This window comes from Aspergillus undulatus (genome assembly GCF_047715775.1).
Source record: "Aspergillus undulatus strain CBS 261.88 unplaced genomic scaffold BDV17scaffold_22, whole genome shotgun sequence".
NCBI classification, from domain to species: domain Eukaryota; kingdom Fungi; phylum Ascomycota; class Eurotiomycetes; order Eurotiales; family Aspergillaceae; genus Aspergillus; species Aspergillus undulatus.
Window position 1 is genome coordinate 371,234 of NW_027396626.1, and position 14,198 is coordinate 385,431.

Below are 14,198 nucleotides of genomic sequence, written 5' to 3' on the forward strand. Positions count from 1 at the left end.
TCACTAGGGCGGCCTGCAGGAACCACGGGAACCTTTCCGACAGCTTCCATCAGCCTGCCATCCGTTGACGTGTGTTTCCCTGTGCCTCTTCACATCTTAACCTTCTTGTCTTCCTCACTTTTTCCATCCTTGCTTGTTTTACCATCATCCTTCTGCCTTTTACCGTTCCCGAGGCCTAATCTTCTTCCTCTCTGACCTCGGACTTGTTCGCGTGAAGGTTCGTCGAAGCTGTCGCCTCATCGCATCTAGCACTATCATCATCTCTTCTTCAGCTGCTGGTGCTCCAAACCGCCCTTGTCACAATGGTCGGGCTTGCTTCGGCCGCTGGCCTTGTTGGATTTCTCTCGGAGCCTGATGCAGAGCTAAGAGTGTTTGCTTTGAAGACGCTAGACTCTCAGATCGACCTGCTCTGGACCGAAGTGGTTGACGCCGTTCCGCAAATGTTTGTTTCCCATCTCACGTCACCTCGTTCCATCGGATACGGTGCTTCCTCTACAATCAGCTACTACGATGGCCCACTAACCGTTCAATCCTTAGAGAGGCGCTGTACGAAGATGAAACCTTCCCCGAGCGCGGCCTTGCCGCCCTAGTCGCCGCAAAGGTCTACTATCACCTCCAAGAATACAACGAGAGTATGGTGTTTGCTTTGGGCGCTGGCAAGTTGTTCAACCTGGACAACGGTGGCGAATTCGAGGAGACAATCATCGGTATGTAACATGTACTTTTCATTTCGTGAGCTGCACAGTTACTAACGCCACTGTTTTCTAGCCAAATGCGTCGATACGTTTATTTCGCTATCATCCTCCGAGCGACCTGCAGCAGGCGATCAACCCGCCAACCTGAACACCGCGTTTCCCGCTTCCGTCGAGGGTGCCAGCAGCACTTCTGCCAGTCTCACTTCCCCTATTACTCCGTTTTCACAATCAGCTCTGCCCTCAAAGTCGCTGCTTTCGAGGCCGGAGGTTACGGGAGCGGACGGCGCCTACCCGGGAACTGAGGAGACTAACCTCAAGGATGTTGAAACACCCCTCGTCCTTAAGCGCGGTGTTCAAGGTCAGTTGAAGGCTGTCATCGAGCGTTTGTTCGAGCAGTGCTTCGTCCAGAAACGCTACCGCCAGGTCATTGGAATCGCTATCGAAGCTAAGGACTTGGACGTCCTCCGGAAAACGATCGTCCGTGCTAGCGAGGATGAGAAGAAGCAAAATGGCGAATCCCGTCAAAGCGAGGAGTTGATGGAATATGTGCTGGACATTTGCATGGGTGTCGTTCAGGAGCGCGGCTTCCGCAATGAGGTATTAAGCACTTTTCCCTGTTACCAGTTGTAAACTAACCACATTCCAGATCTTGAAACTCATCCTTGATCTGCTCAACGAAATTCCTGCGCCCGACTACTTTTCGATCGCCAAATGCGTCGTCTACCTCAACGAACACTCAATGGCTTCCGTTATCCTTCGCCAGCTGGTCGAAAAGGGAGATGCGCGATCACTCGCGGTTGCATACCAGATTTCTTTCGACCTCTACGATAACAGCACACAGGAGTTCCTCCAGAAGGTTCACCAGGAAATTTCAGAGCTTGTGCCGGAGAAGAATGAATCCGAGGGCCAAAACGAGGAGGAACCGAAGGAGTCTGATGCATTGTTGGAGAACCAGTCTTCATCGATTGGTACCAGCGATGACTCGAAACTTACGACCGAGGCGCGTACCGCATTCAAGAATATCCTCAATATTCTCGATGGTCTTAAGAGCATCCAGCTGAACATGGAGTTCTTGCACCGAAATAGCAGGGTAGACATCGCTATTCTCAACAAGCTCCGCGACAGCCTGGAGCCCCGAAACTCAATATTCCACACGGCCGTAACCATTTCGAACGGTTTCATGCACGCCGGAACAGCACATGACAAGTTCTTCCGCGATAACCTGGAATGGCTAGGTAAAGCCGTCAACTGGTCCAAGTTCACTGCGACAGCTGCTCTCGGTGTCATCCATCGCGGAAACTTGAACTCGGGACAGAAGCTTTTGCAACCATACCTTCCTAAGGACGCTATTGTTGGAGTTGGTTCATCTGCATCTGTCTACAGCAGTGGTGGTTCTCTGTTTGCGCTTGGCCTGATCTACGCCAACCACGGTGGAATGGCCGTCAACTACATTCGCGAACAATTCAAGAAAGCTACCGAGGAAGTCGTTCAGCATGGTGGTGCTTTGGGTCTTGGTGTTGCGGGCATGGCTACTGGAGATGAAGGTATCTACGATGATCTGAAACAAGTTCTCTTCACTGATTCAGCCCTCAACGGAGAGGCCGTCGGCCTTGCCATGGGTTTGGTCATGTTGGGTACCGGTAACATGAAGGTGCTCGAAGAGATGATTCAGTATGCTCATGACACGCAACACGAGAAGATTGTCCGGGGGCTGGCCATGGGCATGGCCCTGATTATGTACGGCCGACAGGAAGCTGCCGATGAGCTGATCAACGGTCTCTTGGGCGATCCCGACCCAACTCTTCGCTACGGGGGTATCATGGCCATTGCTCTTGCCTACTGTGGAAGCAGCAGCAACAAGGCTGTTCGAAAGCTGCTTCATGTTGCTGTCAGTGACGTCAATGACGATGTTCGACGTGTCGCCGTTCTAAGCTTGGGTTTCATTCTGTTCAGAAAGCATCAGAGTGTGCCCCGAATGGTTGAGCTGCTCTCTGAATCATATAACCCCCACGTCCGTTATGGTGCGGCTATGGCCCTTGGTATCTCTTGCGCTGGAACTGGCCTTGACGAGGCGATCGATCTCCTTGAGCCCATGCTGAAGGACTCGACCGACTTCGTTCGCCAGGGAGCTTTGATTGCTCTGGCTATGGTGTTGGTACAGCAGAACGAGGCGATGAACCCTCGCGTCAGCTCATTACGCAAGACGATGATGAAGATGGTCACTGACCGGCACGAGGATGCTATGGCCAAGTTCGGTTGTGCCATTGCCCTTGGTATCATCGATGCTGGCGGTCGCAACTGCACGATCAGTCTACAAACACAGACTGGAAACCTCAACATGCCAGGAATCGTTGGCGCTGCAGTGTTCCTTCAATACTGGTACTGGTTCCCTCTCACCCATTTCCTCTCGCTCAGTTTTGCCCCGACCTCGGTGATTGGTGTCGACCAACAGCTCGAGGTGCCGCACTTCAAGTTCCACAGCAACACCAAACCCAGTCTTTTCGACTACCCACCTGAGCAACAGGTCAAGGCTGAGGAAGCGCCGGAGAAGGTCAAGACTGCTGTCCTTTCCACCACTGCACTGGCCAAGCGACGCGCGCAGCGCCGTGAGAAGCAGGCAAGGCGCGAGAGTATGGATGTCGACCAGACTCCCACAACTCCCAAGGTGGCGGATCAATTACCCGACAAGATGGACACAGATGAGACCAAGGGCGATGAAGATTTGAAGGAAGGCGAGAAGGAGGCTGTGGAGGGCCAGAAGAAGAAGGTTGAGCGCGAGAAGGTTGGCTACGAGCTCGAGAACATGTCAAGAGTTCTTCCCGCTCAATTGAAGTACCTTACATTCCCCGACCCGCGGTATGAGCCTGTGAAGAGGGTAAGTGTCAATGCTCCGCTTCTGAATTTGAACACAGAAACTAATATATCTGTTATTGAAGCCCACCGGTGGTGTTGTCGTCGTTCTGGACAAGACGCCCGAAGAACCTCGAGACGTTATTGAGCTCAAGGCTAGTAGCAAGGAGGCGAAGCCACCTCAACCTGCAGCAGATCCTGCGCAAGCTTTGCAGGACCGCCTGCGAGATTTCAGAGATAACGATCCCAGCAACTTCCAGACGCCTCAACGTGGCGCCGATCCCTTCTCAACGACAGGAGCTAGCGCCGCGGCTGGAGTGTTGACAGCTGTGGACGAAGATGACGATGGAGAGGAAGCTCCTGTACCCGGCGAGTTTGGGTACGAGAGTGAAGAAGAGCAAGATTCCTAAATGTGCAATATGGGTGGGAGCTGTATTACTAGATCCAATCTATGTTCCGGGTGACAGCGGTAATTAGATACTGCATATATCGATTTACTTCATCTTTTGCTTTATACAAACTTCAAGATTCACACGGGAAGAGAGCCAATCGGACAGTAACCGGATCGGGGTTACTTCTGCCGAACTCTCATCGGCTGCTGTCCGATTGGACTCATACAGAGTACTAGATAGTGTGCCCCGATTGGCAGGCATGCGATATAGATTCTCCGTTTTCCGTGAAGAATGACGGAGCTAGCATGGAATTCACATGTCAGAGCAAAGAAGAATGCAGGTCGACTCGGACTCTTGATATCATAAGGTCACGTGGCGCAGCTGAGCCTCGGTACTTTCCCAAACTGTATTGCGCCAGGGATGCCAGGATGACGCATGAGAACAAGAAATAAACCAATCACAAGCAGCAGAATGACCGATAGCATCAGCTGGCCGAGGCGAATCGACACGTGAGGACCTCAAAAAAAGTGCCGGCTGCTGAGAACAAACCAAAAAATCGGGCTTCAAGTACAAATGAGATAAGCAGCGTGGTCACTGCGGCATCATAGGGCACCGTTTGTTGCTGACTGGCATGTGAAGGAACTGTCTGTACTCAGTAAGCCTAACTACCGCACGTATCATAGGTAAATCACCGAGGAATCTTCACCTTTGTTGTAACTTGTACATTCACTGCGATCTGCCGACTCTTTTTGGGCTCTTGTCCGAGATTATACCCACCTTCACTTCTGGTATCCAAGGTCAGAGGGGTTCTGAGCCACGCTTATAATAAACCTTCTCTCCCCATTTCTCTTCTTTCATACCCCAGATTATTCTTCCCCAGACTTTGTGCTCGACTTTCCAGACAGAAGCGACACCTGACTCGTCACCAACTCACACAGCCTGTTTGCTCTGAGCAACGACCGTCACAATGTCCACGACATTCAGCAAAGACGACGTCGCGTCGCACAATAAGCCCGACAATCTCTGGATCATTGTCGACGAAGACGTCTACGACTTGACCAAGTTCCAAGACGAACATCCAGGTGCGTTTCTCCAGCGTGGCCTTGCGAATTAATTTGACATGTGATACTGACTATTTTTGCGCGCATAGGTGGAAAGAAGAGTATGCTCTCTCCCTCACTTCGAGTATCACAGCGTTGCGAACGGCATACTGACAACCATTCCTGACAGTCCTCACAAGAGTCGCCGGAAAAGACGCCTCAAAACAGTTTTGGAAATATCACAACGAGGGAATTTTGAAGAAATACAAGTCACAATTGCAGGTTGGATCTTTGGATTCTAAGAAGGCGGCGGCAGCCCCAGCGGCGCCTGCGGCCCCGGCCCCTGTCGATTCAGCCTCCAAGCCGCAGCTCGCACAGGCGGTTGATGTCAAGCCTGCGAAATCTGAGGAGGTGCAGGATCCTTATGGCGAGTTGATCCCGTTTGCGGATCCGTCGTGGTACCAGGGGGTGAGTTTTCTTGAGGCCCTAATATGCGATGAGTCGCAATTTGTTGTTAATGCGATTGCGCCTACGATAGTACCACTCCCCCTACTTCAACCAGACCCATTCCGCCCTCCGTGCGGAAGCGCGCGCATGGGTTGAATCCGAGATCGAACCATATGTGACAGAGTGGGATGAGGGCAAGGAAGTGCCCGGCAAGATTTACAAGCAGATGGGCGAACGCGGTTATCTTGCCGGCTTGCTCGGCGTTAAATATCCCGTTCAATACACTAAGCACAGGGTCCAGTCCGTTGCCCCGGAGAACTGGGATCTCTTCCACGAGATGCTCCTCACAGATGAACTATCCCGCGCTGGAAGTGGTGGTCTGGTGTGGAACTTGCTCGGTGGATTCGGCATCGGCTGCCCTCCCCTCGTAAAGTACGGTAAGAAGTCGCTGGTCGATAGAATCCTGCCTGGTATCCTAGCAGGAGATAAGCGCATCTGTCTTGCTATCACTGAGCCGGATGCCGGTAGTGATGTTGCGAACCTTGGCTGTGAGGCTAAGCTTTCCGAGGACGGCAAGCATTATATTGTCAATGGGGAGAAGAAGTGGATCACGAACGGTGTCTGGTCTGACTACTTCACTACGGCTGTTCGTACCGGCGGGCCCGGGATGAATGGGCTTTCTGTTCTGCTTATCGAGCGCGAAGCAGGTGGTGTTAGCACGAGGCGCATGGACTGCCAGGGCGTCTGGAGCAGTGGTACCACCTACGTCACATTTGAAGACGTCAAGGTTCCCGTGGAGAATCTCATTGGCAAGGAGAACCAGGGATTCAAAGGTGAGATTCTACCATTATCCCTCTCAGCTCTCACTTAATACTAACGCGACCACCCAGTAATCATGACCAACTTCAACCACGAGCGAATCGGCATCATAATCCAATGCGTACGCTTCTCCCGCGTCTGCTACGAAGAAGCCATGAAATACGCCCACAAGCGCAAGACATTCGGCCAAAGACTCATCGACCACCCCGTAATCCGCATGAAACTCGCCCAGATGGCGCGCCAGATCGAAGCCAGCTACAACTGGCTCGAGAACATCATCTTCCAATGCCAGTCGATGGAGGAAACCGAGGCAATGCTCAAGCTCGGTGGTGCGATTGCCGGCCTGAAAGCCCAGTCTACCCAGACCTTCGAGTACTGTGCTCGTGAGGCGAGTCAGATCTTCGGTGGATTGAGTTATAGTCGTGGTGGCCAGGGTGGAAAGGTGGAGAGGTTGTATAGGGATGTGAGGGCTTATGCGATCCCTGGTGGGAGTGAGGAGATTATGCTTGATTTGAGCATGAGGCAGAGTCTGAGGGTGCATCAGATGTTTGGGATGAAGTTGTAGGGTTGTAAGGGAATATCTTTTTGCTTCTTGGACATTTGGTTCGATTTTTCATGGTAGATAAGAGTTTTTGGTTCTCCGATGTACACTAGTGAGAATATATCATGTTGGTCTTAAAACTTGTTGGGGAAGAAACCTGAATTGTCACACTGTTTTATGAATCGTTTGGCCGGTCAAAGCCTCCTTTGTTTGCGACGCTCTACCAGGTTTTAGCGCCGCGGGCGAACTATATATAAAAGCAGTCGCACGATGTTTGTGCCAATGGAAATTAGGTGGAACATGTCTTGCGGAGATATTCCTCTCTTAGAGACTTTAAGTTTCCCAAGTATGTGAAGAAGCAAGAAAAGCATCCTTCGTGAGGTGGCTTTCTAGTAACAATGGTTGAGAACTTGGCAGTTGAGTGAGCGTGCCAAGACAATGTACGCGGCCGAGCTGAGGAGAGGACGGTCAAAAGAAAACCCGGCGGCGCATAAAGACCAAGCGCGCAGCCATCCTCTCAATGAAACTCGCCTTCTGAAAGCTCCCACTTCTACATATTTCCTTCACTTTCAGCAGGGCTGCGAGGTGCTGCATACCTGCTTCATCGGTGCGAGAGCATCTACTGTTCTGCTCACTTTCACCTCGATTCGACATTTTCTTTCGGTTTCCGACAAGTGGTTCCGCTGCCATCGCGGACTCGGCGAACAAGTGCTTTGAACATTCGAACAACCTGCGGCCACCGGAACACTTAGGTACACCACAGTCGAGCGGTTGCCTATTGATCGCTTAACACGTGGTTTACTCAGTACATTGTCGAAATAGCGGCAACGCTTTTGGCGCCCCTCCAAACCTACCGATCTCGCCTTTTGCCCACGCCAAACGACCGACACCGTACGTCTCACAATCACTCAACGCGAAAATGTCTCGGAATGTAATGGATCAGGATTTCGGATCCGATGAGGAAGACGACGACTTCAATCCCGCGCCCGCACAGGAATCGGACAATGAAGAAGACGTGAACACGGGCCAGGTTCGTTTACGACGTTGGTATAACCCCGAGGATGCGTGAGCTGATAGAAAGGACAATTAGACCAGGAACCATAACCGGTATGAGGACCAAAATGGCGGCGATGACGAAGACGGGGATAATGCGGGTGGTGGCGATGACGACGAGGAGGGCGGCGAAGAGGAAGGAGATGAGGATGATGAAGAGGAGGATGAGGATGATGAGGATGAGGACATTCCGGTGGGTGTTTCTGACATTTCTATTGGATCTCTTGCCCAGTTACTGATGAGGCGTTTTTGTTCTACAGCGCCCGAAGAAGCGGAGGAGGGGTGGCGGTGTTAATAACTTCATTGACTTTGAGGCCGGTGTAGACGAGGATGAGGATGAGGACGAGGATCCAGAGGATGAGATGGAATATGGAGACCACCATCCAGATGATGCGGAGGCGCTACCCGTCGGAGCTGAGATGGATGACCGACGGCACCGTCAGCTCGACCAGCAGCGTGAACTGGAAGCTAGCATGGACGCAGAGAAGCAGGCGCAGTTGCTCAAGGAGCGTTACGGACGGAATCGCGCCGCCACCACAGACGCCGTTGTTGTTCCCAAGCGGCTTTTGCTCCCCAGTGTCGATGATCCCAGCATCTGGGGTGTACGGTGCAAGGCCGGCAAAGAGCGTGAAGTCGTCTTCTCGATCCAGAGACGTATCGAAGAACGACCACCGGGTTCCCGAAACCCTATCAAGATCATCTCGGCTTTTGAGCGTGGCGGTGCGATGAGTGGTTACATTTACGTCGAAGCACGGAGACAGGCCGATGTCATGGACGCTTTGCAAGACATGACTAATGTTTATCCCAGGACGAAGATGATCCTGGTTCCCGTGAGGGAGATGCCGGATCTGCTCAGAGTGCAGAAGTCAGAAGAGCTCAACCCTGGCGGTTGGGTTCGGATGAAGCGCACCAAATACCAAGGAGATCTCGCGCAGATCGAGGAAGTGGAGACAAATGGGTTGTCTGTAACTGTTCGCTTGGTTCCCCGTTTAGACTACGGTCTCAACGAAGACTCTGGTGCTCCTATTGTCGATCCCAAGAGAAAGAGGGCTGGCGCGAACGCTGCGATTGCTCGTCCTCCACAGCGATTGTTCAGCGAGGCTGAGGCCAAGAAGAAGCACAGCAAGTACCTATCTGCCACAGCTGGTTTAGGTGCAAAATCGTGGAACTACCTTGGTGAAACCTACATCGATGGCTTCCTGATCAAGGACATGAAAGTGCAGCATCTGATTACGAAGAACGTCAACCCCCGGCTTGAGGAAGTTACGATGTTTGCTCGAGATTCTGAGAACGGCACGTCGAACCTTGATTTGGCTTCCCTTGCGGAGACGCTCAAAAACTCTACAGCAGAGGAATCATATCTCGCCGGGGACCCAGTGGAGGTCTTCAAGGGCGAGCAGCAGGGTCTTGTTGGTCGCACGAGTTCTACTCGCGGCGATATTGTGACGATCTTGGTCACGGAAGGTGAGCTTTCTGGACAGACAATTGAGGCACCTGTCAAGACTCTTCGCAAGCGTTTCCGAGAGGGTGATCATGTCAAGGTTATTGGTGGTAGCAGATACCAGGATGAGCTGGGAATGGTTGTGCAGGTCAAAGATGATACAGTCACCCTTCTCAGCGATATGAGCATGCAGGAGATCACTGTGTTTAGCAAAGACCTCCGCTTGTCCGCGGAGACGGGCGTGGACGGTAAGCTCGGCATGTTCGATGTTCATGATCTCGTGCAGTTAGAGTAAGTTCCTGCCCCCGTTTTCGTCTCATTTCTACTAACATTCTTGAAGTGCCGCTACTGTCGCCTGTATCGTCAAGGTTGATCGGGAGTCTCTACGAGTTCTGGATCAGAACGGCTCTATCCGCACTATTCTCCCTACCCAAGTCACCGACAAGATTACGCCGCGCCGAGACGCCGTCGCTACAGACCGGAATGGAGCTGAGATCCGACACGGAGATACCGTGAGAGAGGTGTACGGCGAACAACGGAGCGGTGTGATTCTTCACATTCATCGCTCATTCCTGTTCATCCACAACAAGACCTCAGCTGAAAACTCTGGTATCGTCGTTGTGCGCACCACCAGCGTTGTGACTGTATCCGCCAAAGGAGGCAGGTCTACAGGCCCCGATCTCTCAAAGATGAACCCGGCCATGATGAGGAACGGTGCTCCGGGTGGTATGATGGGACCTCCTCCCTCAAGGAACTTTGGCCGGGACCGACTCCTCGGCAAGACAGTCTTGGTGAGGAAGGGACCGTTCAAGGGTCTTGTTGGTATTGTCAAGGACACGACTGATGTACAGGCCCGGGTGGAGCTTCACTCCAAGAACAAGCTTGTGACTATCCCTAAAGAGCTCCTTGTCGTCAAAGATCCCGTTACCGGTCAAACGATCGATATCTCACGTGGTAGAGGTGGGCCACGGGTTCCCCAAGGTGGTTCAGCCGCTCCACCATCTGGCTGGCAGGGTGGTCGTACCCCAATGGCCGCCGCTGATTCCTCAAGGACACCAGCCTGGGGCGGCTTGGCTTCGTCTAGAAGTAAGTTCTCCAAACACTCCTGTTTTATATTCTTTCTAACATGATATTACAGCACCCGCCTGGGGTGGCGCCGGTCTCGGCTCCCGCACACCAGCCTGGAAGGCCGACGGCTCAAGAACATCAAACCCCTACGACGGCAGCCGCACAGCCTACGGCGGCTCACGAACCCCCGCCTGGAACGCCGGAGCCCGCACACCCTACGGCGGCTCCACCTCCGGCAACAGCGACTTCGATGCCTTCGCCGCCGGATCCCGCACTCCCGCCTGGGGCGCCGCTTCCGGCAGCCGCACCCCCGCCTGGTCAGCCAGCGCCTCATCATCCAGCAACAAGGCCTACGACGCCCCAACACCGGGAGCAACATACTCGGCACCCACGCCCGGCGCATACGGCGGCGCACCTACACCCGGTGGCCTTTCAGCGCCTACGCCGGGAGCCTGGGCCGATAGCGCACCTACCCCCGGGGCATACAACGCGCCGACACCAGCCGATTTCGGCGATCATAGCCGGCCGTATGATGCGCCTACGCCGGCGATGAGTGCCGCTGCTGCTACGCCTGGTGCTGGGCCTTATGGTGGTGACGATGATGGTGGTCCGCGCTATGAGGAGGGGACGCCTAGTCCTTAGTCCTCGTTATCCAATTCTCTCTCTTTTTATTTCTGGAGGGGTGTAAAAACGGCGCATTAGTTATCTATTATATCTTTTTTCTTACCTATGCATTTTGGTGACTCTTAACGTGTCATTAGCTACAGTTCAGTATATTACTGTGTATTATCAATTGAATCATTTTTTTAGACACATCGTCTTGATTAGAGACAGCGGAGCGGCGCATCTTTTACCAGAAAGAGCGCCTTATAAATTGCTTTCTCTTGTCTATTGACTACGTTCGACGCATGTCAAACTGTACCAGAAAAGGAATGCCTCCGCCGCGCCATGATCTTGATTCACGATTCTCAGTTATTTGCTGGAAATATGTGTATAAAAATTGGTATAGAGATATTAAGACAAGAGTGGAAAAAAAGGAGACTTTCGTCTGAACCTGAATTTTCAGAAGCAATTCCTCCATTGCACTTTCAGTCATATTTACAACCGATCGACCATACTCGATTTCTCTTTTCTTCTTGGATCACGCCACACGCCGTTTCATTCCATCTGCCCACCAACATCTCGCTTGAAGATCAAGATCAAGAATATCAAAGAAAACCGAACCAAACCAAACGAAATTCTTTATATCGTTCGTTGAAAAGTTGCTTTGAAGTTGCGTTGCTTTGCTTTGCTAAATGGAACGAAACAGAAATAGGGACAAAGGAAATAGCAATAGCAGAAAGAAGCCAGTGCTAAGTTGCTTCATCTCAAGTTCAAGCCGGTACAGCCCGAGCCAAGATGCGAATATTGTCTACAAGCCCCTTGACGAGGTCCTCATATTGGTTATCCAGATCATTAGACATGGCGAGCTGGCCTTGACGACGGATTTCAGCGGCTGAGACTTCGACCTCGAGCTCGTGTTCGAATTCGCCTTTTGCGGAGGGCTAGAAGAGGGACATGGATGTTAGCATTACAATTTAAGCAAAGCAGAGAGTATGAGCGGGAAGAAGACAAAAAAAAAAAAAGACGAACCTCAGACCTCGCAACCTGCGTCAAATCAACCTGGTACGCTAAATGCCTATAGCTCATGCGGTCCTTAATCCGATCGCTAGCGCCGCGGCCCGTATCAGCTGGCGGGAGATGCGAGACGTCGCCGTCGTAGCTCATTTCGAGGTTAACGCTGATACGCCAATCGACGCAAGTGCGTGGGCTGTAGATGTCGAGGTCGGCAACGCGGCATTTGACGATCTTGGCGAGCAGTTCGCCTGTTCGTTGGTCGTGTGTGACGCGGACTTTGGGCTTGTGGCGCGGGTTGAGGTTTTGGCGGATGATGGGGGGGAGTTCGGAGGGGGAGACTTCGTAGAAGGAGTCGCGCTCTTTCTTGTGTGCGTATGAGAGGGGAATTCGGTTGGGGTCGGCTTGGGGCATGGAGTTTTTGACGGTTTCGTTGAGGAAGTTGTTCATGGCTCGGTGCTGTGCCTGTAGAAATGTTAGTTTAGTCGGCAGGGAAGAAGAACTGGCCATTCGTAGAGAGTCCAAGGATATCACGTACCTGTGTCATGTTACTCTCAAAACTTGTTCGGAAACGTGGGTTGTCTCGATCGATGACAGTTTCACTTTGCACTGGCAGGTGAAGTCGCTCCCTGCGATCCAGGTCCATGAGCTGCCCCAGCTTCGCTTCAACCTCTATAATTGCACCTTGGCCCACAGCTGATGCACCGGCAGGGCCCGCCATGGCATCGTTTCGTAGAACGACGTGTTGGAATAGAAAGTCGCAAACAATCTTTGTGGTTTCTTCGTACGGGATGTATCCTACAATGGATGGCTCCCAGGGTCCAAGGCTCTTGTGTTTGGTTGGTTCAGAGGACTGTGGAGGCTGCGACGACCGCGAAAGCTGCAATTGCTGCGAGGAAATCGGTGGGCCATTCACGATTGAGTCTTCCCGCTTGATCTTCATAGAAGGAGGAGCTGCATTTGTAGCGGCTTGCTGACGCTGCACCCATGGGTTCTGTGGCGTATTTCTTAGGTTCTTGGGAATCGGCGCCAACCGGTTTGGGATCATTGGACACTTCCCCTTTGTGCGAATTGTTCGTTGCGCATAGATAGGAGGTTCATTGTAACGCCTCCGCTTGCGCTTGGGTTGCTGGGGGCTCGAGTGCGCAGATCCCATCTCCGGCCCAAAATTTGCTTTCGGCGGAGGCCGCGGTGGTCCCGGGTGACCCTTGGGTGATTCACTCGCGATTGTTCCCTGCGATACGGTTGGCGCAGTCGGTGCGGGTTGGGTATGAGGATCCTGAGCAGGAGGTCGATTGCTTTGTGCGGCCGCTCCGTTCTCCCTATCATGCAATTTCACCACGGTAGGCTGCTGGCCATGCTCTGCCACGCTACCGCGTCGGACATCTGGAGGAAAGGCCGTTTTCGGGCTGACACTCTCATCCGACTCCCTCCTTTCAGTTATGGACGAAGTACGCCGGGGAGTATTATCGAGAGCCCTTGAATCTTGCCGTGCGATTCGCGGGATTGTGGTTGGCGACATGTGCATTTGTGCATCTTGTCCGACCCATGGACTAGATGCGCGATTCGAGAGGGAATCATGACCCGAAGATTGAGGGCGCGCAGAGGACGGCGTTGAGTGATGATAGACGGCGGCAGCGGAGCCTCGCGGTGTACCAGGAAGCGACCCTTGTGTGGCGGGGGAGAATTGCTGCGATGGATACGGATGTTGGGGGGCGGCGGGAGGGCTATCTCTATGAGCGAATGGATGCGGAGCGGAGGAATACGGCGTCAAAACAGACTGAATGGAGTGGGAGCGTTGAGGGACAATTGGCGACTGCTGGTGGGATGGATGATGTTGCGGGTGAGGATAGGAGACAGGCGCGCCGTGAGAGTCACGCGATGCGGAGGGGCCGTAAGGCGCGGCAGGCGGACTGTGACCGCGCTGAGTAGGCGCACCTGCATTCAGAGACGATGGAGCGTTATACTCGTAAGGAGATTGTAGAGATCCATAGGAGGAGTTTCTGTCTGGAGAGGTTTGGGCGCGCTGGAGCGGCGGAGGTTGTTGCGACAACCCGTTGGGATAGCCGGATGGATAGGATGACGACGATGGAGGCTGATCGTGTGTCGGATAGATTGGTTCAGATGGTTTGCGAGTGACTTGCGACGGCGACCGATGGGAAGGGGGCGATGGAGGACGACGCGAAGTGCCGGCGGCATCGCTGTTCATAATCGAGCTCAAATCCATGGCGACTGGGC

The 14,198-nt window shown here is 52.9% G+C and overlaps 4 protein-coding genes across 4 annotated transcripts; 3 read left to right on the forward strand and 1 right to left on the reverse strand.

Annotated features, from left to right (window-relative positions):
* The first annotated feature begins 63 nt into the window (after positions 1-63).
* Positions 64-3,997, forward strand: BDV17DRAFT_84239 (proteasome regulatory particle base subunit RPN2). Its single transcript, XM_073765225.1, has 5 exons — positions 64-442; positions 538-707; positions 769-1,292; positions 1,342-3,570; positions 3,632-3,997. The coding sequence occupies exons 1-5, from the start codon at positions 303-305 to the stop codon at positions 3,953-3,955; spliced, it is 3,387 nt and encodes a 1,128-aa protein (XP_073615961.1). The 5' UTR covers positions 64-302; the 3' UTR covers positions 3,956-3,997.
* A 580-nt stretch (positions 3,998-4,577) lies between these two features.
* Positions 4,578-6,951, forward strand: BDV17DRAFT_84237 (putative acyl-CoA dehydrogenase). Its single transcript, XM_073765224.1, has 5 exons — positions 4,578-5,019; positions 5,088-5,099; positions 5,168-5,445; positions 5,516-6,257; positions 6,315-6,951. The coding sequence occupies exons 1-5, from the start codon at positions 4,905-4,907 to the stop codon at positions 6,806-6,808; spliced, it is 1,641 nt and encodes a 546-aa protein (XP_073615962.1). The 5' UTR covers positions 4,578-4,904; the 3' UTR covers positions 6,809-6,951.
* A 752-nt stretch (positions 6,952-7,703) lies between these two features.
* spt5 (transcription elongation factor spt5) lies at positions 7,704-11,141 on the forward strand (the record flags this gene model as incomplete). Its single annotated transcript, XM_073763672.1, has 5 exons — positions 7,704-7,849; positions 7,880-8,030; positions 8,098-9,569; positions 9,619-10,364; positions 10,417-11,141. 5 exons carry the CDS (start codon positions 7,704-7,706, stop codon positions 10,986-10,988), a joined length of 3,087 nt encoding a protein of 1,028 aa, XP_073615963.1. The 3' UTR covers positions 10,989-11,141.
* A 578-nt stretch (positions 11,142-11,719) lies between these two features.
* On the reverse strand, positions 11,720-14,187 carry triA (putative mRNA capping nucleoside-triphosphatase; the record flags this gene model as incomplete). The annotated part of the gene is made up of 3 exons (XM_073760056.1): positions 11,720-11,890; positions 11,979-12,425; positions 12,499-14,187. 3 exons carry the CDS (start codon positions 14,185-14,187, stop codon positions 11,720-11,722), a joined length of 2,307 nt encoding a protein of 768 aa, XP_073615964.1.
* Between the last annotated feature and the right edge of the window lie 11 nt (positions 14,188-14,198).

Coding starts and splice junctions, on each gene's coding strand:
- BDV17DRAFT_84239 (XM_073765225.1), top strand. CDS start 303: ATGGTCGGGCTTGCTTCGGCCGCTGGCCTTGTTGGATTTCTCTCGGAG. Junction 443..537: donor GTTGACGCCGTTCCGCAAAT/GTTTGTTTCCCA, acceptor TTCAATCCTTAG/AGAGGCGCTGTACGAAGATG. Junction 708..768: donor ATTCGAGGAGACAATCATCG/GTATGTAACATG, acceptor ACTGTTTTCTAG/CCAAATGCGTCGATACGTTT.
- BDV17DRAFT_84237 (XM_073765224.1), top strand. CDS start 4,905: ATGTCCACGACATTCAGCAAAGACGACGTCGCGTCGCACAATAAGCCC. Junction 5,446..5,515: donor ATCCGTCGTGGTACCAGGGG/GTGAGTTTTCTT, acceptor CGCCTACGATAG/TACCACTCCCCCTACTTCAA. Junction 6,258..6,314: donor GGAGAACCAGGGATTCAAAG/GTGAGATTCTAC, acceptor GCGACCACCCAG/TAATCATGACCAACTTCAAC.